Below are 23,761 nucleotides of genomic sequence, written 5' to 3'. Positions count from 1 at the left end.
CTTTAAAGGAGGACTACCTTCCGTGGCGGAAGGACACAGTCATCCAAAATAGCGCATGGGACGATCAGATAGCCAATGGGGAAGTGGTGAGGGCGCAGGGCCCGCCCTTGGAGACCGGGACACCACCACCCGCAGTTCCCCAGGCGCCGGGGCCACCTGTTGTCTTAGCTTGTGGAAGCTTCTTTTATAGGGCTCCCTTTTTGGCCCTCTGCCCAGGTCGCCCCATCTGCCCTGGATTACCAGTGCGGTGCCCAGATTTATATGTCCCCTAACATTTCTCCCAGCCCCGCCCAAAGTCTCTCCACTCTTCCGTTGGCCGCCCCAGAGCACCCTCCGGGAAGCTGGGGTGATGTGAGCAGAGGGTGGTCGGAGGTCTGGATTGCCTCCCAAACCTCAGAGGCCGGGTAAGGGGAACTTGGGACCCTGTTGCTGGAGTGTGAGTGCGGCCTCATAACAAGAAAGGAAGGGTTGGGGCCATGTTAATACTTTCATTAAGATCTTGAATCCTGCACTGTTAAGTGCCTTGGAGCAGAAAACCAATTTAAGGTTAATCAGTGCAGAACTGACCATCGTGTAGCAAATATCTATGCAGGAGTCAACACTGGTATTCTACTCAGTCATGTATTTAAATCTGTAGTATAGGGACCTTAATTTGTCCCCTACAAGGTATTTTCTAATTTCCCAATTCTAGTCTTAACCAGAGTACTTACCAAGCTGAGTCTGTTAACACTGGTCTTCATTCAGCAAAGTTTTGAAAGCAGATACAATGTTGCTACATTCTAAACCTGAACGAAGACTGTCTCTTAGGTTAGGTTTGGGTTTTTGTTTTTTGGTTCTTTTCTTGGGAAAAGAAGGGTGTGAAGCACTCAAGCAGACACCTTTGTGACTTAATCACAGATCTTTATTCCACTTTGTCAGTTTAGATTAGGGCAGGGTGACAGTATAAATGGAGCTTGTAGTGAAATACTGTCTTTTCATTCCCTCTGAAAGCCTTTTGTGGTCCCCTTAATTTAGGCAAAGTAAATGCTTGGTTATTCACATAGAAAAAGAACATGAAGTTGAAAGAAAACAATCAGATCTACAGGGAGAATCAAATTCCCTCTGTCAAGAGAAAGGGGTAGAAGAAATGACATGACCCTCTTTGTATCCTGGGCTGAAAAAAAAAAAAAAGAACCATGGTGATAGCTATCTACTCATGCTGAGGTCTACTGTGCATAATGTGACCCAAAGTTCTAAATCTAACTGGGAATCAGGCATAGTGGCTCACACCTGTAATCCCAGCACTTCAGAGGCTGGGACTGGAGAAACTGCGGAGTCCAAGGTCAGCTTGAGATACACAGTGAGCTCTAGGCAAATCCAGGTTAGGATCTCTGTCTCTGTCTCTCTCTCTCTCTCTCTCTCACACACACACTACCATCACCACAAATCTAGGTAAAAAGCTAGGTGTGCCCAAGTCTGTGATCTTGGCACTTATGAGACTGAGGCAGGACTGGAGGCCAAGCTGGGTATAGTCCCAGGATTACCATGAATATCCACTAAACTGGAGAATTGGTGGCAGCTGAGAATTGTCTATCATCTGCAAGTTTCAGAGATGTGACAGTTACACAAATGGGGTTCATGGAAGTGGCAGACTACAGCCTGTCTTATTTAACATTAGATGTCAAAATGTGTTATAGTGACTTCTTAAGGGTTACTGTCTTGGTTTTGCTGAGAAGTCAGCATGAAATAGAAGCGTAAGGTAAGGTTGTATCTTATCTTTGTTCTAGTTTTAATCTCTAGCCCTGTGACTATACCTGTAATTTAACAAGTAGAGTCTGTTAAAAGTAATCTGAGGACAATTTCTATTTAACAGGGTGGAGTTTGATCAGTTAAGTATATATGTGAATGAGTCCAACAGTGCCCAACAGGCACCTTCTCCCTTTGGTAACTGCCTGTCTTAAAGGGCTTTCTTGGCGACCAGGGCAGAACAACTTTCTGAATTCAGATTTACCTTCTTGGAGCCATCCCTCTGGGACTGCACTCCATTGATCTACAGCAACCCCAAGACTACTGACTTGATCAGGATGGGAAAGTGCACTGCAAGATTCACTCACTCACTGCAGATTTTTGGTCAAGTCCACAGAATCTGATTTAATGGCTCAAAAGTTCTTCTTTTTTTTTTAAAAAAAAAAAAGATTTATTTATTTATTATGTACAACATTCTGTCTGTGTGTATGTCTGCAGGCCAGAAGAGGGCACCAGACCTCATTACAGGTGGTTGTGAGCCACCATGTGGTTGCCGGGAATTGAACTCAGGACCTTTGGAAGAGCAGGCAATGCTCTTAACCACTGAGCCATCTCTCCAGCCCCCAGCTCAAAAGTTCTTAAAATTAAATGTGAGTTCTTGGGGGAAGGGTAAGTCAAAAAAATCATATACCAACCCAGTAGCCTCAAAATAAACTTTAGCCCTGGTGAAATGGTGAGATTATAAGCCGCCCCATATTGATCTCTTCGTCTCTGGAAATGGCAGTGTTATTTCTAAGGACAAAACAGACTACTAGAGCTACTCACAAGCCTTGAACATCAAGTCGAAAGCAGAACTAGAGCTGTTGGACTTGTTTTTGAAACAGTCTTACTCTGTAGTCCACAATGATCTTAAATTCATAGATTATAGGAGGTATTTACCACCATACCCAGTAGGCCTTTTCATGCCATGCCTTCTTCAGGCGTCTAAAAAATTCTTTCACAATGGTAGGGCAAAGTTTCCCCAGAGGAACCCTGAAAAGGAGAAAATGATGGATTTTTGGAGTTAGGGATAAAACGAGCTGTCTCTGTTAGAAAGGGGAGGCTTCAAGTAGGAGAAAACATTTGAGTTTCACATGGGAAGTCAGCATAGGTATGGAGAGCTTCTAAAAGATGTTCAGTATTCCGTAAGTGAATGTAATTTCAGTAAATACAGGAAGATTTCTGAATGTGGCTATGTGTCTGGGCTTTCCCAGCATCTTGCAAATGCTGCATCAGCAATGAGAAGCAGGAAGAGATAAGCATGGAGTCCTTACTCACTCTGTAAAGCACCATCTCAGCCACAGAGGCCTTGTCACTCGACGTGACCTCCAACGTTTTTCTATCCCAGAACTTCCAAGACTCATTTTAAAAAGGCCTTTTAGAGTGACGTAATCTACCCACCCAATTACTCCCTAGAGGTCTTGTGCTCCCCTTTCTCCCTACATTTGTAGCTCAAGCTCACTGGTATGCAAACTGGAGAGTTAGCAGAATCTACCTCTAGTCCATCTGGACATAGAGTCAGCCACTTTCAGCTCCAAGGAGGACCGACAGGGAAAGAGCCTGACACAACAGCTGTGTAATGAGACTGGGGACAGGGTGTCAGTCAAGCTGTGGAGACCAAGGGGTCATGACGGACAAGATGACACACACCAGAAAAGTCATCCAAGTAGTGAAGTCACATGGTCTATCAGGACGGTTCCCTTACAGAAAAGTCAGTTCTAAACTCAGAGCTTCAGAAGTTCTGCGACCACTGCTTTTCCCTCTCTATCTTCTATAGTTCTGTACCGTTCTGAAGTGAGTATATCCCCAGGTTGGCTGCTAGGTCAGGAGCCACCAGACACTGTGAAAATAATAAAATCATTACCTCAGAAATAGGGAAGGAAACCTACAGCTCAGAAGAAATGGACTTTATCCAATGAGGAAGTCCAGAATGATCATTGTGACTGCTGTTAGTTATCAGATTAATTACCTTTCCAGTAGGAACTTCCAAAATGATAAGTGAAAATTTTTTTTATTAAGCAATCTTAATAAATATTCTGGAAAAATAAAAGGAAAGACCAGGTAACAACAGATCAAGTGCCCTCCTCCCAAGAAGTCCTACCTTTTCTTTACAGGTGTCAACCTATGTGTCTGTCCTTATAGACTGGCTGTCTGCTACCTCACTCACTCATGGCAAGGGCAAGTAAAATCGAAGAGACTGCAGGCTCTCTCCTGTGTAAAACCGTTTTTTTTTTTCTTCAAAGTTTTAAAGGTTTTTAAAGGTTAGCATCTCTGGCACTATGGGGGCAAGAGGGTGGGTGGTCTTAAACTCAATCTGGGGAAAGTCCTACATATGCTCTAGAGGCCAATGCCTCTTCTAATGAACTGAAGTCTACCTTCTTCTCATTTCTGGGCTGGAGGGCTCCCGTGGAATTTTGTGATCCACAGAACTGCCTCCCACCTATAAGAAGCCAAGCTATCCCTAGATGCTACCTAGAATAATGCTGTGAGCTGGTAAGAACCAGTAATGACTCAGCACCAGCCTCTGCTCTTTCCCAGCTGGAACTAAAAGCAGAAGCTAGCTCCTCCGCAGCTGACGGCCACATCCTTACCACAAACTGAGTTATGGCCACACCCAGCCTGGATGGAAAACTACCAGGAAAGGAGGGAAGGTGAATTTTGAGTCCAAAATCACACACGGCTATATACTCTCCATCTGGCAGTAATTGAGAAAAACAGTTCCTTTTCCTGGCCCTGTCTCTATTTAAGCATGTCTAGATCTAAGTGAAGCAAGAATGCCTACACTCAGATAAGTGGAATGTGGACAGGCACTGTGTGTGCAGTTAAGAGCCCTGCCCTCTGTGAAGAATGCTGTCTTGTAGCTCACAGGTCTTCATGAAAACCAGACCTCTCACCTTCAAAGTAGCCGGGCCCTCAATTTTCCAAGCTGTGAGAGCATAGCTCTACAGAAACACAGAACCCCTACCAAGTACGCTTCTCTGCAAGGAGGGCATTCTTCTGTCTGATAAAGCTTTTTCTTCTTCCTTATAGTGCTGAAGAATGAACCCAGAGCTTGAACGTGTGAAGCAGAAGTACTAGTGCTGAGTCACAGGCCGTTTTCAGAAAGCATTCTTGATTTTGGTTAACATTTTTAAATTTCATGTTTTGAATCATAAGGCCTTATGAACTTCTGAGATCAGCTTTTTAGGAGAGAACTATAAAATGATATACATAATTTTATTGATATAAAAAGGCCATTATTATGTTGTGGGTTTATTTCTTTTCTTCTTCTTTTCTTTTTTTTTCCGAGACAGGATTTCTCTGTGTAACAGCCCTGACTGTCCTGGAACTCAAGCTATAGACGAGAATGGCCTCAAACTCACAGAGATCTGCCTGGCTCTGTCTCCTGAGTGAGGGGATTACAGGCATATGCCACCACCATTCAGCCTGTTGTGCTATTTAAAAACAAACAAACAAACAAAAAACCAGAATGATACCACAAGGATAGCTCAGCTATTGGAGTTTTGGGGGCAAAATAAGCTAGTTTTTCATTTCTTCTCATACCACCATTTGCTAGCATTTGTAGGGCAGGTGTTGGAATGTTGGCATGTGGGAAAAATTTCCTATTTTCTGAAATTGTCAAAAATGTTTTATGTGAGCAGTCACATACCTAGGTCCAGGAAGGGAATCAGCTGATTGAACATTCTAGGTGCCCAGTGTGTTAGAGGACACCTTTAATCTCAGCACTCTGGAGGTAGAGACAGTAGATTTCTGTAAGTTGGGGACCTGCTTGGTCTACACAGCGAGTTCCAGGTCAGCCAGGGTTATACAGTAAAACCCTCTAGGATGTAGGACGACAAGAACTCAGGTTCTGGAGCTGGAAGGATCTGGTTAAAAACCCAGTCAGTTGTAAGACCCTAGGCCAGCAGTCCCAACCTGTGGGTAGCAACCCATTCATAGGGTTTACCTAAGACCATTCGTATATCAGATATTTACATTACAATTCTTAACAGTAGCAAAATTACAGTTATAAAGTAGGAATGGAAATAATTTTATGGTTGGGGTCACAACATGAGGAACTATATTAAAGGGTCACAGCATTAGGAAGGTTGAGAACCACTGTCCTAGACACATTTAAGATGAAGAAAACATGTCTCCTAGCTTTGCTATCAGCAGTAACTAGGGCTATAATCAGAGAACCAGAACAGGAATTCTGAAATGAGTCAGTTTACTACAATAAGCTATGGAATACACCAAATAACTTACCCTGTGAGATTATTTTCCATCTGCAAAATAGGAATAATGGTATCTATTTCTGAGGCTTTTGTGAGAATTATGACTCCAATATATGTAGGAATATCACAACAATAAATACAATATATACTTATACAATAATTTAAAACATGAACAAATTAATAAGGTGGTTTGCACACTACCTGGAAAATAATTTGTAAGAACTAAGTTATATTAGCTGTCTCTGGACTCAGCAGGGTCTTCAGTTGCATGTTTCCACTGACAGTCATTTATTTGGAGAACAGTTATTTGTCTTAGGCCTGAGTCTTAGAGGACTTGGGAGTATTGGGATATACTATGTCCTTTTGAGATGGGGGTCTTGCTAAATTCCTCGGGTTGGTCTTGTCATCCTGGGCTCAACTGAGTCTCCTGTGTTGGCACTCAGGGGATAAGCTAGGACTGTAGGTGGATACTATCATACTCATTTATAATGTACTTGAACGACAATGCAGAAATCCATCTCTGTGGGAAAGGGTCTTTAAGAGTGGTCTGAGGATCACAGAGGGCAGGAGCTAGTCTAGAGCAGGCTATGGAATCAAGAGCTATAGTAGAATTTGAAATCATATTGAAAAGCTGGGCTTTTAAAAAAACTTTGTGGTGTTTTCTGTGTTTACATTTTTGTTTTTAATTAATAATTCACAAAATATTTGGAAATGTTCAACATGTCTCAGCTATGGTTAGAATTAACTAAGGGAACCAACATGGTGGCTATGCCTTTAATCGCAGGACAGACAAAGGCAGGAGGTTCTGAGTTCAAGACTAGCTTGGTTTACACATAGTAAGTTTCAGGCCAGCCAGGGCTACATAAGAGAGACACTGTCTTAAAAATTAACCAAGACTTTTGGGTATATGGAACAAGTCTGAAAGGCCAGAAGCTTCCTTAGTAAGACAAACTCAATCCTCCAAGGCTAGCCAGTGTTAAAGAAAGGCAGGGGTTTCTGAATACCTACCTATTTAGAGAGTTCCAACTTCTTCTGAGGCGTTCCCACTCCAAACCCTAATAGCCTCTGGCCCCCTTAGGGCCTCATGCATACTAAGCAAGCACTTTACCACAGTGCTATACCCACAGCCCTAGACTAGCCTTTCTTAAAGGTTTCTCTTTCTCTTCAGGTTAGAGAACCCAGCTTCCTGCACCTGCCAACTTACCTCTTCACCTCACTTAATTAAAGCCAGGCAGGAGAAAGACTAAGGGTCCAGCCTCTAACACACGACACAGGGACGACTGACAGTGCTGGTTTTGTGTAAGGAAGCAGCTGGTCCTGAAGATTTGAAAAAAAAATTAAAGCTGCTCTGACAGTTTTAAATCTCCAGTAACTGTCATCAGTGGTATTCTCCTGTTTGTTTCATCTGTATAACTGATAAACTTCCCCTCTTTACTTAATATTTTTATTAAAAATATGGACAGATCTGTAGAATACAACACTGAAACCAAATGGATGCATCTTTCACTTCAGGAAATACAAATCGTCCCAACCTTCGGATAGTTCGCTCTCACAACACAACCCCTATCTAGGGCCTTGGCTAGGCGCTGGGCCAAGGCTAGCAGACCACAGTGATCATATCCAGTCCACAGCACCTTCCATTTTATTGTTTTATTTACAAACAGGGTGAAGTCAACTGGGCAAATCAGGGGTGGGAGTCAGTCAGGGCCATCCAAACGTGGAGTGGTTCTGGATCAATCTCCACCATGAAGGCCGCCTCTTCTATCCTTCTCTTGCCCCTTGAAATTTCTCAGGGCAGCCTCACCTGCTGCTCCTGAGCCCTTTTACAAGGGCAGATGAATCCTGGGGGAACAGGGTGATACGAGGGCTGGGGCCCCCCTCAGTTTGTGTAAACCTGAGTTCCGATCACACGCATGATTTCCTTCTGTATCTTGGGGTCCTGAGTATTAATGTTGGCATCGCCCACCTGCCCATCCTCATATCTGCCAAAGACAGGGAAGCGTGAGCACAAGGGAAGTATGATACCAACCCATATCCACCAGCAGAAGTGTTTCAAGACGTGACCATTTCATCCCAGAGTGAAAGATTTTGTCACTGCTCTTCAGGATAAAGGGATCAATCAGCTCAGCAGGTTTTTCTCTACACAGACCCCAATGATCTGTCTTTATCCCTAAGGGCAAAGTCCCAGTGCCAGCTAAATTAGACAGCAAGGGACAGGACTCCGACAACAAAAAATGAACACCCTCAGTAGCCACACACCATCTACCACCCTCACTCTTCAAGTAATACCAAGGGCTCCTTTTAGACTCACACAAAGAAGAACCTTGTGCAGACATGGTCGGACACAGGGCACACCCAAATGTTTCCATGCTTCTGAAGGTCCTTAGATGTAATCACTGGGGGAAGAGAGGCCAGAAGTCACAGATATAAAGCTTAAGGCGATCCAGGTAGGGAAGGAGAACATGTTGCTTCAGCATAACTTTTTGTTGAATCATGTGCCAAGGGAACAGCAGAAATAAAGGTTGGGGGTCCCAAAAAGACATGAACTGGGCGAACTGCATACCTTCACAAAGTGCAATACAGTTTAGATTCCGACTCTGCAGAAACCTTGACTGAATGGATCGGGTCTGAAATAGAAAGAAGCAGAGGAGAGCAGAGCAAGGTAAAATGTTAGAGCTTGCTCTCAAGAGGCTGTTTAGTTATCGGTGATAGGAACTGACTGGGGTGTGAACTGGGTCTCCTGAGCGTCCAGCTGCCCTCCAAATGTTTGCTTACATAGAATTACCCCGGTGGGGCCACAGTTTCCATGTTCATCTTTTCATTTAATCTGCCTTTGCTTTCATATGACTTTGTTCTCAGATAACATAGGACTGAAGTAAGATCATTTTATAACATACCTTTAAATGACCTACAATGGCCCTATGCTCCACTGTTCTCATTATTTTAGCAGGATCCAGGAAAAGGTCCTAACTCAAGCAGAACCAGCAAACAGTACCTGGGGGATGGTGTTCATCCTGTTATATCTCTGGACCAGCTCATCCTTGGATGGCATTCTGTGCTGTCCTTTGCCCATTCCTGTCACAGAACAACAAACTCAGTTAATTCGTCCATTTCTTAAATATTTGTGGAAGTACTTACTATATGTCAGATACCAACTACAGATACTTGGTGGTACAGTAGTGAATAAACAAGTGATTACCCTCACAGAATTTAGCCTGGTGGAGATTGCAGGCAAGGTGTAAGTAATTACAATAGAGTACGGTGACGATTGTGATGGTGAGCCTGTAAGCACCATGTGAACCAGGGAAGGGGAACTAACTTAGGCCAGAGATCTGAAGATGTCCTGGTCCAGTAAGACTGAGAACCTCAGAATTAGGAAGAGTTAGTATAATAGAATATGGAAAGCATAAAGACAGATAGACCCACAGGACTTAATTTGCATACAGTATAATGAATGGCAAAAAATGATGTAAAAGATATAAACCAGGCTGCTAAGGCAACTGAACTTGATCCTCCAGGAACTCCAGGGAACCACTGAGGTTCTAACGAGACACTCGAGTCAGGAAAGAAGGGCCCAGCAATGTAGGACACCAATACCTCAGCATCAAAGGTATTTCTCCATAAGACACAAGTATGGAGAAAGCTTTAAAGTTACCCAAAAGATTGACCACCCAGGATAGAAGGAGAAAGCAGAGCCCTTCCATATTGATTCTCCACAGATATTCACATTGAAGAATCTTACCTTTAGAAAAAAAAAATGCCAACTCCCTCTCATTTCTACATTATCTCAGAGAATAAATTCTCTACCACCCCCCCACCTTCCCACCCCACTCCACCCCCCCCCCTTTTTTAAAGTTTTTTTGAGATATGTTCTCTGTTTAACAGTCCTGGCTGTCCTGGAAATCACTTTGTAGACCAGGCTGGCCTCAAACTCACAGAGATCCTCCTGCCTCTGCCTCCCGAGTGCTGGGATTAAAGGTGTGCACCACCACCACCTGACTCCTCTTCTACTTTTAGCAGTTATAGGAGAGGCCTTGTTTGTAAAGACTTGTTGAAATAGGATTTTTACTTACATATCAAACAGTACCCATATATCTCTTACTCCCAACTCTTTTTGGTCTAAGGACAGGATTTCAGTCTGTCTCCAGGTTTATCATAAACAAAGCCTTATCACTTAGGGGTGTGTAATCAAGGAGATGGGGCAAATATGAAAATGTTGGTTTATAATTATAAGCCACAATCAGGGTTTCAACTTCACCATTCTACTTTATTACTACTTCACTCTGCTATAATTCTTGGTTTTGCCGTTGTCTCTATATCAAAAATTTAAACTGAAATTTTATTTATTATTATGTATATGTGATGGGAGTGCAGGTGCATATGGAAGTCAGATGACAACTTTTTGGGTTTTATTGCTTTGTTTTAATTTGTTTGGGATTTTTTTTTTAATTTTGCTTGGGTTTTGATTTTCCTGTCTTAGTTGACCTAGAATTCACTATGTAGACCATGCTGGCCTTGAACTCATAAAGAGCACCTGTTTCTGTAAGTGTTGGAACTAAAGACAATGTGTGTTACCACACCCAGTTCAGAGAACTACTTTTAAAAGATGGCAGGGATCAAACTCAGGTCATGAGGCTTGGGCATCAAGAACTTTTACCAGTTGCAGCTTATCTTGGTTTTATAATGGCCATGATGTACAAGTGGGAGGTGATAACCACTGGACTGAAATTCTTCACTGAGCAATTCAGCTGTCAACTCAACACAGACATATATTCTCAAATGTAAATTCATGGCCTGAACAAAACTCAGCTTGAACTGCCAATCCCTTCCTCCTGTAGAACAACCTTCTCCATCATCCTTAACAAGGCTCAACTCTGCATCTAAACATCATGATCTCAGTCCAGATATTTCATTGGCAAGATTCTAAAAGAAATTCCCATTAAGGTTCTACTCCAGAAAAAGCAGTCAGGAGAAGAAAGAGTAATTTTATTTCTTTGGTGAGCCTTAGAGGTGGCACTTTAAATAACTAAACTCTTGCCCTGTCTCAAACCTATGGCACTGTCCTGTTCATACTGATCCAGTGATTATCATATTCCTGTCCTCACACTACACTATTTGATGCCTAAATTATCTCTAAACATTTTGTGTCCAGAATTAATTTCTTTTTTCTTTACTTTTTTTTTTTTTTAAAGTTTTTCAAGACAGGGTTTCTCTACACAGCCCTGGCTTTCCTGAAGCTCTCTTTGTAAGGCCTGTCTCTGCCTTGACCTCCAGAGTGCTGAGATTAAAAGCATGCATCACCACTGCCCACCAGAATGAGTTTCAAAACAGGACTAAACAAAAAAATTTCCATCTCCAGTCACTGTCCCTAATTTCTTTTGACACTGATGGCCAAGTTATTAGCAGAGTTGTTGGTCAAATGCATGCTCTCTAAACACACCCCATGCTGCCAACTCAAAGATACCCTGATGAAAAAGAAATAGAAAACCAAAATAGACTAAGGAGAAGGAAACAGGCAAGAAAGCTGGTCAAATGCCGGAGTAACAACAGTAAGTGGGACATTTGTATACATCCCACCCAGGGTTGGAAAGATTCTTATTGAACTTCTGGGACCCAGAGACCCAGTGATTCAAACAAAGCCTCCCCTTGTCAGGCAATAGAATAATGAGAACAATGGCCTACAAGTCAGGAGACTTGGATTTCAGTCATGATCTAAAGAAAGTGTTTGGGGGGCTGGAGAGATGGCTCAGAGGTTAAGAGCACTGCCTGCTCTTCCAAAGGTCCTGAGTTCAATTCCCAGCAACCACATGGTGGCTCACAACCATCTGTAATGAGGTCTGGTGCCCTCTTCTGGCCTGCAGACATATACAGAGACAGAATATTGTATACATAATAAATAAATAAATATTTAAAAAAAGAAAGTGTTTGAGTTTTCTACATATCAGCTTATCCATAAAGTAATAAGGAATTGGACTAGTAAATCCAAATTCCTATTAAAATCCCATGGTAGTCTGGATCTATAATCTTACAGTTAAAAAAGGACAGTGTGTTATGATGTTTTAATGTAGTTGGTAAAGTGCTAAGGAAAGACAAGGAATCTATAAAGATTACTGGCTCCATCTGGTAATTGAAGGTATTCAAGTACCTACTGACTTGAAGAAAATAAAAAGAAAAGAAAAAAAACTTGGTAAGAGATGAGGAAAAGGAAAAGAAGATGGGAACTAAAAGCCAGGAGAATCTGATAACTTGGAAAATAAGAACTTAACCATAGGAATGCCCAGGCTAGAACAAAGATTAAAAACTGAAAATCCTAACAAGAAGCCAAAAAGACTAATTCAAGTCCACGCTCATGTTGAACCTGAGGATTCATTTACACACTTAGGATGTATTTTGCACTTACCCTATATAGATTAAATATGTTACTTCAAGACATTCTGACTCTAAGAGACATATCTAAGAGGAATTGTTGCCCTGAAACTTACTTAACATTTATTCTACAGCACTGGGAACTGAAGTTAGGGCCCAACACATGCTGGGCAAGTGTTCTACCATGAATTATTAAATGCCCAGCCCAGGGTTAGGACTCTTTCATATCTTTACATTTATCTGGTTTTATTGAGCAATATAAAAAACATTTTGCCCTTCCCACATGTCAGAGATCCACTGACTGTAGCATCAGAGGTGCATTGGCTTTGACTTCCTCATTCTGTTCCCAGTGCTCAGGGAGTTAGACCCCCTGTATGATGCAGATTTAAATTCTCATGTTAATAACAAGATTCAAATTCAAAAAAGTAAAACCAGTAGGGCAATGACAATATGCCCTTGACCCCAGAAGAGCTTCCAAAAACTACTGTTACAACACATGTGTGGCGGTCAGAGTACAATTTTCAGAAGTCAATTCTTAAAAGTCCCACCTAGTGAGGCAGGGTCTCTCTCTTGTTGTTTCTGCTCTGGCTGGTCCTGAAGTTCTCATGTGATTCTCCTGTTTCTGTCACCAATGTCTCCACAAGAGCACTGGGGTTCTAGGTACTGAACTTGGGTCATCAGACTTATATGGTAGCACTTTTCCCTACTGAAACATTTCCTCAGCCTGACTTGCCTATTTTTTTTTTCGAGACAGGGTTTCTCTATAGCTTTGGAGGCTGTCCTGGAACTAGCTCTTGTAGACCAGGCTGGCCTCGAACTCACAGAGATCCGCCTGCCTCTGCCTCCCAAGTGCTGGGATTAAAGGCGTGCGCCACCACCACCCGGCTGACTTGCCTATTTTTAATCAATATTACTAAGATTGTCTATGTTGTTACATGCTATTGCTGTCCTTTATTTTCATTGCTCAATAATAACCCAGTATGATTATTTGTCTCTTATCTCAATGATGAGGATCTAAGCTATTTCCAAGATTTGCTGCTGCAAACAGTTTTGCTGTAAGCATTCCTGTACATGTAGTACACGAGTTTGCATATACAGAAATGAAAATGCTGGGTCAAAAAGATAAGCTATGTTGCTTTTTATTTTTTTTGCTCCGCCTGTCTCTGCCTCCGAGTGCTGGGATTAAAGGCATGCACTACCACTGAGTGTCTTTTTAAATTTTTTTTGATTATGTTGCTTTATAAAGTAAAATAAAATTCTTTTCCTGGGCTGAAAAGATGGCTCAGTGGATAAAGACACTTACTTGTAACCAAGCTTAATGGCCTGAATCGGACCTCTACTCATAGTAGGAGGAAAGGGCTGATTCCAGCAAGCGGTCCCTCTGACCCTGACCCCCAAAAGCACAAATGATATCTGTGCACATATACATACATATGCACACAAAGCACAATAAATAATGAATGCTTAAAAACCTGTCTCTCAAATGGGTGCCAGTGGTGCTGGCCTTTAATCCCAGCAATGAGAGGCAGAGGTAGGTGAATCTCTGTGAGTTCACGGCCAGCCTTCTCTACAGAGCAAGTTTCAGGACAGGCTCCAAAGCTACATAGAGAAACTCTGTTTTGAAAAAACAAAAAGAAACCTGTCTCCTAAAATGGCTGTATTAATTCTTATCCCTACAGACAGTAAAGGAGATCCTGTGGTATTACCAGATTTCTTACTTTTTGTTAATCTACATGCATACTAAATAACAAGACACTTGGTTTTTTATTTTACTTTCCTCTAGAGATTACACAGCTTTCACACTGATGTGAGGGAGCATTTCTTCAATGGAATCACCATTTATATTATTTGCTTGCTTTTCAAAAGGCTTTGTATTGACCAACACATATTTTAAATATCACTTGAGATTGGACTTAGGGTTTTGGTGCATGCTCTACTATAGAACTCACTTTGTACACCAGGCTGGCCAGTACTGGGATTAAAGACATTTGCCGCCACCACTTCTTTTAAAATCTGAGATAAGATCATACTAAGTTGTCACTTTAAATTATGTATTAATAAATTTATACATAAAGTATTATGTATATAATTGTGTATCATGTGCATATCCTTGGAGGCCAGAAGAGGATGTCAATCTCCTGAAACTAGAATTATAGATGGTTGTGAGCTGCTGTGTGGGTCCTAGGAACTGAACCTGGGAAAAGCAGTCAGTGCTCTTAACCACCGAGCCATCTCTCCAGCACCTTTTGAATACATGTAAAGACTAATCTTATGTTTTTATGCATCTTACAAGTATCTTCTCTAAGTTAGCAGCCTGTCTTTACATTCCCTTTAAGATGTACTCTGATGAATGGAGTGCTTTAGTTTCAACCAGACCTGACAAACTTTTATTAGTTGCTTCCCTTTTTCCATTCTCTATATTTTTGTCTAAGATTAAAACAATCTGCTCTTTGATAGTTTAAGACTCATAAGAAAGACTATGAGGAGAGGGAAGTGATTCAGAGGTAAATAGAGTGTTATCTATCATGCTCAAAGTCCTGGGTTCCATTCCCAGCCAAAAAACAAACAAACAAAACACCTAAATACTATTTGGGTTTGGTTGTCATTTATATTTTTAATTTCTTTTAGTCAGTTTTATTAAGTTACCTTTTTCTAGATGTTTTGTCAAAAGGTTTCAAATTATTAATAGGACATTTACAGACTTTTCTCCTAAGCTTCAGAAAATTTGGTACATCTGTAGTGATGCTTGCATTTTTGTTCATATTTGTGCCCATTCTTCTTAAACTAATCATGATCTATCTACCAGTTGTTTTTGTTTTGTTACCTCATTGCATATGCTACGCAAGGACTGCACCACTAAACTACATTTTGGTCCCTCTTTTTGTTAATCTGTTTAGTTTTTGAAACAAGGTTTCATTCTGTAATCAAGAGTGGTCTGGAAGTTACTATGTAACTTAGATTTCCCTTGAACTCATAGGGACCCTCCTGTTTGACTCCTGAGGACTGGGATTAAAGGCATGAGTCACCATACTCAGCTGAATCATCTGGCTCTTTCTGCCCTAGAGCGTATTAGCTCACTGGTTTTCCTTTCTCCTATTACCAGTTCTTTGATTCCTTTGTTCTATCATTAAAACCAGTTCTAGACTTGTTTGCTTATTTTGTAGTACAGAAGATTGACCTTAAGGCTTCATGTATGCTAAGAAACACAACACTGTGGACCTACGTCCCTAGGCATTTTATGAATTTATTTTGAGACAAGATCTCAATAAGTAGCCTAGGATGACCTCAAACTCATGATTTTCTTGTCTTGGCCTCCTGAATATCTGAGATTACTTATAAACCTATCACCATAACTAGATTATTAGTTTTGCAGTTCTGTGATCCTTTTTTGTTTGTTTGTTTGTTTTTGTTTTGCTTTTCAAGACAGGGTTTCTCTCTGTGTATCCTTGGCTGGCCTGGAATGCAATTCGCTCTATAGAATAAACTGGCCTCTAACAGAAACCTACCTGCCTCTGCCTCCCAAGTGTTGGGATTAAAGTCGTGCACCACTGCTGCCTGTCTTGGTTCTGTGATTCTATATATAAGTTGGTGGGTTTTTTTTTTATTTCTATAATGGGCATAATTACTAAAAATACTAAACAATAATCTATAAAAGAAAAAAAACCCAGAATAAACTGCCTTCCTATTGTGGACATGCAACTGCATGGCTTGCTGTAGCTTAGACAGAGACTCCACTGAACAAGAACAAAAGCAGACCAAAGTGGAACATGAACCAGGAAGACCAAAAGAGTTCCGACTTCAGTTTTTTTTCTGAGTTAAATAATGCTAGAATCATCTCCTTAGAAGCTAGAATGAAGTACTTTCTCTTCTACTCAATGTAACTATTATAATAGTGTGATTACAGACCATTTAAATTTTAAAAGGAAGAGAAGAATAATATCTCCAAAAATATAAGCAAATTATATTCAAGAATATTCACACGTGTGTACATAATTTGTAATTACTCATATCAAAAATGTGGTTTACATGGGCATGGTGGCATATGGCTGTAATTCCAGTACTTAGGAGGATCAGGGGCTCAAAGTCATCTTTGGATACACACTGAATTCAAGCACAGCATGAACTACACAAATCAGTTTAAAAAAAAAAAGAAAGAAAAAAATCTGGTCTACAAAAAGCCTTTTCTGTTTTCTATTTATTCATTAACCCATCCCCAGGGTCTAGTTCCTCCACTGTATAAAACTACCATTTTTTACAATAACTAGCCTTGTCTCATAAATAATCTAAATTTATTTCTTTTTTTTTTTTTCTTTTTCCTTTTGGCGCCTGTCCTGGAACAGCTCTTGTAGACCAGGCTGGCCTCGAACTCATAGAGATCCACGGGCCTCTGCCTTCCGAGTGCTGGGATTAAAAGTGTGTGCCACCACGACCCGGCTAATAATCTAAATTTCTAATGAGAGAAAATAGAAAGAGACAGAATATGTATCCATAATTGGGGAGGGTGCTAACAAAGAGCAAATATCCATGATGAAAGAAAAGACAGCAAAGTTCATGTGTTCACAGATGGATGTAATATAGAGTCAAGGTGGCCAAAGAGTATTGCTTACCTGAGTATCCAAAGGAAATACTGGAGATGGGGCTCAGGTAGATGCCTTTGCCATAGGCTGCTCCATGCAGCTTGCAGGGAAACACCAGGATGAATACATGAGCCTGGGATCCCCATGGCTGTATATTAGGCATCCACAACACTTATGCAGTCCTTTGTCCCGCCATTTATCTACCTTCTTACTCATTCAAAAAAACTCGAGGCACCTACTCTTGAAAAGCTGATTGGCTGAAAAGTGGATTCAGTTAAACTGCTTGCTTGCAAAATACTAAAGATTAATACCATGGAGAACAGGGAGTAGCAGAGCCACTGAGTCATTGCCTCAGCATTCATACTTATGACCTCAATTCTTCATATATTTTCAGATTCTCAAACAAAGGAACTATGGAAAAGGTAGCAGGAAGAGGAACAAAAACCACTCCCAGTAGTTTCTCAGGTCAATGAAATAAGCCTTTGTAATAACTCCTTGAATAGCCACAAAATGGAAAGTCTCTGTCATAATAATAGGTTAATTCCCATTACCTAAACAACCAAAATATACAACAGCCACATTCATTCTATATTTACAATGCTAACTTTCTCTGTGGATAGGCTCTATCTTTCTCAAGATAGGCTAGACATGGTGATGCAGAGGCATGAACAGATAGTCAAGCATTTTAGAGCAGACTTCCATAAGCTGAGTGAGTGGAAAGAAAGGGGAAAAAGGACACAGCCTCACCTGCAGTTTGGTGTAGGATGCATTGACCAGCCCATTGCGCAGGATTGAATGCCAGTTCTCAATGTGGGACCCACTATAAGGAAGGATAGAATATATGTCCCCTCATAGTATAAGATTCCTAGGAGTACTTCCAAGACTATTATCACCCCCTACCCACGGTACATGCAAATGGGCAAACACAATGACTAACATGTTCACAGATAAAGTCATAGGCAGCAAGAAAGTGTGTGGTTAAACCTTACATCTCCTGTTATTCAACTAACCCCACATCTTAAGCCCTCAAATCCTGGCTCAGTATTTTAGTATTTTCATTTGCCTATTTTTCTGACACTTCAAATTCAATAATTTCATCTTAAATTCAATAAACTTATCAATGACCTCAATATGGCTTCTAGTCCAGAGGTCACACTGCAATTTTTAAAGAAGCACTAAGACTTCCTCTAAATTACCCTTAACATTTTTTTCTTTCTTCCCTCCCACAGTTAGACATAAACTGTGGATTTCTTCCCCCAACTTTAACTCTATCCTTCCAATCTGCGCCTTTGTATCTTTTCACATGAAAATATTCTGTCCATTCAACCACATTGTAAGCAGTTTAAAAATAAAGACCATGACACATGCAGCATTTTATCCTTTACAGCACCCAACACAGTAGTATTTAGTAAATAACCGCTGACTAGTTGACCATCATGAAAAAACAACACTCATAGATCCCAAGGCCCTACTATCCTAGCCCACTTCCTGACGCCCAGCTTCCACCATCCTTACTGGAAGGCAAAGGTGCTTCCATAGAGCTTCTTGGCGGTCCGGAACCGAGCCTCCTTGGCAGGAGGGCTGCTCAGCAGGAGGAATTGGTGTGAGGTGTGCATGAACTTCAGCTGCTGCCCAGGGTGGGGGTGGGATAAAAAACAGAGCAGAAACAGAGATCAGGGAAGGAAAGGTTGGAAACAGGAAACAAATCAGATTTACACTAACTACAAACAAGGGAAATATGTTTAGGGTCAAACACTATGCTGATGGACAGACGGTACCAACCAAGCTAATCAGGGACCAATACAGTGAGTAGGCATAGAGCCCCTCCTTGCCCCTCACTTAAAAGTTTTAAGATTACAGAGGGAGAATAATTACTTACCCTGCTGAGAGGTAGTTTGACAATGTGTGACCTGTTGCTAGAAATTATCCTGGAAAGAAACAGAAAAAGGAGAAGGGGCAGAATAAGTATGTGGTAAGGCTATACTGAAGAAGTAACTTTCCTCTAATCTAGGTACTACAAGTAAGATTCCAATGTCTGAATTGTGTGATCATTTCCAGGTCATAGTTGATATTTCTTTTTCTTTTTTTTTCTTTCTTTTTTTTTTTAAAAACAAGGTTTCTCTGTGTTAACACAGTGATCACACAGACCTTTAATCCCAGCACTTGAGAGGCAGAGACATGTGGTTCTCAGTGAGTTTGAGGCCAGCCTAGTCTACAAAGAGAGTTCCAGGGCAGTCAGAGCTAAACAAAGAAACCCTGTTTTGAAAAACCAAAAAAGAACCACAAACAAAAAGAGAATCAGAAGTTACCAATTAGAGAGAGGTCTGAATTGAAAATGGATAAAATGGTGCCTGGGGTTTAAAATCCAAAACTGAGCCTCAGGAGCCAACATGCTTAAGCTCAAAGGAATCCTAAAGGATCTCAGGAATGAGAAAATAGAAAGACTCTATATAGATTGGGGGGGAGAAACAAAAGAAATTAGAATGAACTTTCTGAGGAGTCAAGGACAGACTAGGAGAACAAAGGCATAAAAAACTGAGGTTTCAGCAAGAGTACTATCTCCTACAGTGGATACAGTGTACTTATTTTGTGGTTGTATAAATTTTTGTGTATGTATATGCAAGTGTGCATTGGGCAGGTGGTATGCATACAAGTGCGCCCACGGAGGCCACAGTCAACCTCAGGTGTTGTTCCTTAAGAGATGTCCACCTTGTTTTTTGAAACAAGTCTGACCGGGACCTGAGGCTCACTGATTAGACTACTCTTGCTGGCCAAAAAGCCCCAGGGACCTGCCTATCTTTGCTTCCCAGTGCTGCAATTACAAATGTATGTCATCACACCTGTCTCTTCTTGTGAGTGAGAGGTATCAAACTCAGGTCCTCATGCTTATATGGTAAGTATTTCACCAACTAGGCAATTCCAGGCTCTCACCATAATTTACAGTGCTACTTTAGAAGTCTATATCTGGTAATTACTCATGCTATGAGGAAATAATCTACTGCACTGGCTTCTTAGTGTCAGGGGTTGACTTGGAAGGAGGCAAACTAGAAAGAGAAGTTGTAAGGTAAAAAAGATCAGCGGGAGGGAAGGAGAGGAATGGAACACCCCAATTCTTTGCTAGCAGTAGGAAACAACAGTGCATCTGGTTCTAGCCACTCTTCATCAGGGAAGAAGATAGAAGACAAAGATGAATTTCTTTGGACACAGAAAACTAAGCTGAAAAACTGAAAACCTACTAATGGCAACTATAGTTAATAACATTAATTTTTTGAGAATTGCTGAGTCATAATAGGCAATAGCCTAGCACTCAAAAACTCTAATGAACCATTACGTAATGCATGTTGTGCATGACAAATACACACATTTTTTTTTCTTCTGGTTTTTCAAGAAAGGGTTTATCTGTAACTTTGAGTCTGTCCTGGAACTCACTCTGTAGACCAGGCTGGCCTCACAGAGATCTACCTGTCTCTGCGTCCCAAGTGCTGGGATTAAAGGCATGCACCACCACTACCAAGCTAAATACACACACTTTTTTAAAATCTTATACTAAAAGAATTAAGTAAGAAAACAAACATTTGGGGAAATATGGAATACTTAAAGCTTGAAAAATCATGTCAGAATTTGTGAGCTCTTTATAGTTACTGTCAAGTCAAGGCTTGTCAGCAAAACACCAAGAAAAATATAATATAATAAAGAGCCTTGCAAAGAATGCTGAAATGCCTCTAGGAGAACATATAGATGCCTCTTTTCTTCCCCACCCCATACAAAGCCTGAGCCATTCTATCCATACCACTGCAGAAGAGGATGGGCCAAGGGATCCAGCTTGTCCATCTGTTTCTTGATTTCCAAATATGAGCCCTGAAAGACAATGGCCATAAGATTATCTCCCAGGAGAGGAAGGACCCCTCCCACTCTCTACAGACTATTGAGCCAAGGCAAGCTAGGCAATTGGAAGAACAAAGACAAGGGGTTCCCACCCTTAAGGAGGCCCAGTCAGGTTGGCAAGACTTATAAATATGAAAATGACTGAAGATGCTTACAAAGCAACATGCAGGTGGGTCTCCCTCATTTTATGAAACTACTATAGCTCTAAAAATGCTGCTTATAAATCAAAAAATAAATAAAATCAATGTTCCCCAAAGAATAGGATAAAGAATCCTGTGGCAAATCTTCACATAAAACAGTCTTTCTAATAGTAAATCATCCCTTCTAGGTATAACTTCTGTATTAACTACACTGTGATATATAGGATTTGCTGAGAAGAGGCCCACCTGTAAATATGAGTACAAATGAATGTCTATTCATGCAGAGACTGCAGACGAGGGGTGGGAAAGCTGGTGAGGGACAGCCTTGAGTCAAAGGATGATCACTGCTCCGTGTGGCTGCCCCCCCCCCCCGCCGCCGCCCAGAAGGACAGAAGATGCAGTCCCTGGATCTAGCTCCTTATCTCCAGGTCCCCTCTTCACCCTCCTAACCTTGGGCAGAAGTCTTTCCCTAGCTTCTCTAATTCTCCAAGGACTATGAAAAAAGTTGAAACATGAACAACTTGTGAAGGAATCTGCAGCAAAGATAAAGACTGAGAGAAAGAGAGAGACTAGGAGTGAAGAGAAATAGGGTAAGAAAGCCAATAAAACAGGAATAAGAACTGGGATGGTCACAAAGGGAACATAAGAAAAACATAGGAATTTGAGTAGCTTCTCTAAATCTTTACCCTACTCCTGTGAATTACAAGCAGGAAAGAGGGCTGAACTAGGCAAAGAGAAGGCAAAATACCTGGGTCATCTCCCGAATGGACATCACACTATCCAGAGCTTTCTGAAGTCGCTCATAATTCTTCTTCTGTTGATAATCAATGGGAAGAAAATAATTAGAAGCAGTACAAAGATATGATAATAAAAAAGAAAAAGAGGGCAGTTAAAGTCTACACTCAAGTGTGCCATGGAAAAAAACAAGCTTTATTTGGAAACTTTAGAGTTTTATACTAGTCCTTTTACTAGTTATGTATTTATCTGGGTAATTTGTGGAACACCTTAAACTATTACAAGCCCTGTTTGCAAATGACAGGGGGTGTTCTGTTTGTCTGATTTTTGCATGTCAGGATTTTGGTGATGCTAATGATTGAACCTATGCCCTCACATATGCTGGTAAGTGCTTTACATTGAGCTATACTTCAGTTCATTTGTAAATAAAAATACTATTTCTGTGGCAATTGTCAGAGATGTTCTCAGAATTAAATAGATGTATAAATCTAGTATTATATCCAATATATACTACTGACAGAAAACAATGAGGTACTGTGATGGTTAATTTTAGAAGTCAGTTTGAAAGCTGGGGGTCCACGCCTTTAATCCCAGCACTTGGGAAGCAGAAGCAGGCAGATCTCTGAGTTCAAGACCAGCCTGATTTACAGAGCAAATTACAGGATAACCAGAGCTACATAGAGAAACCCTGTCTTGAAATCCCACTCCTCTGTTGCTGGGGGCGGGGGAGGGGGGATAAAAAAGGAAAAAAAGAAAAGAAAGAAAAAAGAAATTAAAAAAGTCAATTCAAATAGGTTACAGAGTACCTACTTATTTGGTCAAACATGGTTTCTGGGTTTTTCTGTGAAGGTGTTTTGGGGTTCAGATTAACAGCTGAATGACTAGACTAGGCAAAGATGATTGTCCTCCTTAATAAGGATCTCATATAGCCAAAAAAAAAAAAAAAGACCCAAATAAAATAAGAAAGCTAATCTTCCCCAATCCTGGCCCTTGAATAAAAAGGTATTCTTCACAAGTTGAGGTATCAGCCTTTTCCTGGCTTTATACTTGAAAGAATTACAAAACTGGCCCTGTTGGGTCTTGAGCCTACATGGTTCTCAGGTCTCTGAACTGGAACTGGAACATAATTCATCACAGACTCTCTAGGGTTTCTAGTTTACTGACTGTAGATGTGGGGACTTCTCAGCCTCCCTAATTAGGTGGGACCATTCCTCATAATAAAATCCCCTATAATTCACATGTAAATGAATGGAATATATTTATAGTCATCCACAGCCTACTATTTCTCCAGAGAACCCCCTCACAGGGTATTTCATATACATTATCTCTCATTTTTGTAACAGTTCACAAAATAACTCCTACCCCCTTTTACAGGCAGACAGCTGAAACTGAGAAAGATGAAGTACGTTCCCTAGCACTATTCAACAAGAAAGCCAATGACTCTCTGGTGGAGTCCATGTCTGGCTGGTTCCCATCAATGACCCTCTGGTGGAGTCCATGTCTGGCTGGTTCCCATCAAGCCTACACTCTTTCACTGTTGCTTTATTTTCCTCCCAGTCATAATCTCACTCTTAGAGTAAACTAGCCTGAAGTTTACTATGTAACCCAGGTTGGCCTTAAACTCTAAGCAATTATCCTGTCTCAGTATTCCAAGTGCTGGGATTATAGGCACATGCCACCACATCAGCCCCAAGCTTATATTCTTTCCATCATGATATAACAGGTACTAATTTTTTTCCTTTCTTTTGACAAGCCCAGCTATTTTGTCGAATTAACCCCAGTGTTCAAGAGTACCCAAGAAACAAGTGTTCCATTTCTTCTGTCCTTCATTAGATCTGTTGTGTATATAGGAATTAGAAAACAACCTCCCACCATTTCTGTCCCTTATCCCTTTAATCCCAACAACTATACCTTAGGATTAAAGGCCAGAGTCTTGGGATCAGTTGGGTCTACCACAGACGGATAAGGCTCGAAGATGATGCTCTTTCTAGGGGACTCCAAAGCTGCTCTACACATGGCCACCAGCAGATCTACCACCTTAGGAAAAAAGAAAGGGGAAGAACTAAATGACTGCCCAGTT

The 23,761-nt window shown here is 41.0% G+C and overlaps 1 protein-coding gene and 1 long non-coding RNA gene across 12 annotated transcripts in view; one reads left to right on the top strand and one right to left on the bottom strand.

Annotated features, from left to right (window-relative positions):
• Nucleotides 1-38: 38 nt before the first annotated feature.
• Nucleotides 39-5,006, top strand: LOC125393058 (uncharacterized). The gene is made up of 4 exons (XR_015737660.1): nt 39-404; nt 2,224-2,375; nt 3,879-4,025; nt 4,795-5,006. It is a non-coding gene; the product is annotated as an uncharacterized LOC125393058 (long non-coding RNA).
• Nucleotides 5,007-7,613: 2,607 nt separating this feature from the next.
• Parp6 (poly(ADP-ribose) polymerase family member 6) overlaps nt 7,614-23,761 on the bottom strand; it is a 31,101-nt gene continuing 14,953 nt past the window's right edge. For 5 of the 11 annotated variants that reach the window (XM_085689160.2, XM_085689167.2, XM_085689170.2 and 2 more), the window contains 11 exons: nt 23,593-23,718; nt 21,695-21,760; nt 20,712-20,779; nt 18,801-18,849; nt 18,437-18,549; nt 17,669-17,741; nt 16,952-17,054; nt 8,974-9,053; nt 8,542-8,605; nt 8,290-8,374; nt 7,614-7,960 (listed from right to left, as the gene is read on the bottom strand). In XM_085689160.2, the coding sequence (XP_085545286.1) occupies nt 7,858-7,960; nt 8,290-8,374; nt 8,542-8,605; nt 8,974-9,053; nt 16,952-17,054; nt 17,669-17,741; nt 18,437-18,549; nt 18,801-18,849; nt 20,712-20,779; nt 21,695-21,760; nt 23,593-23,718 (930 nt within the window). In that variant the 3' untranslated portion in view covers nt 7,614-7,857. Of the gene's footprint in view, nt 7,961-8,289; nt 8,375-8,541; nt 8,606-8,973; nt 9,054-16,951; nt 17,055-17,668; nt 17,742-18,436; nt 18,550-18,800; nt 18,850-20,711; nt 20,780-21,694; nt 21,761-23,592; nt 23,719-23,761 lie in introns of those variants that run through there. The other 6 variants (XM_085689168.2, XM_085689165.2, XM_085689166.2 and 3 more) reach the window with 4 other exon arrangements.

This window comes from Myodes glareolus, chromosome 4, assembly GCF_982192425.1.
Source record: "Myodes glareolus chromosome 4, mMyoGla1.1, whole genome shotgun sequence".
NCBI lineage: Eukaryota > Metazoa > Chordata > Mammalia > Rodentia > Cricetidae > Myodes > Myodes glareolus.
The sequence above is the reverse complement of the archived record's forward strand: the minus strand, read 5'-3'. Positions and strand labels throughout refer to the sequence as shown.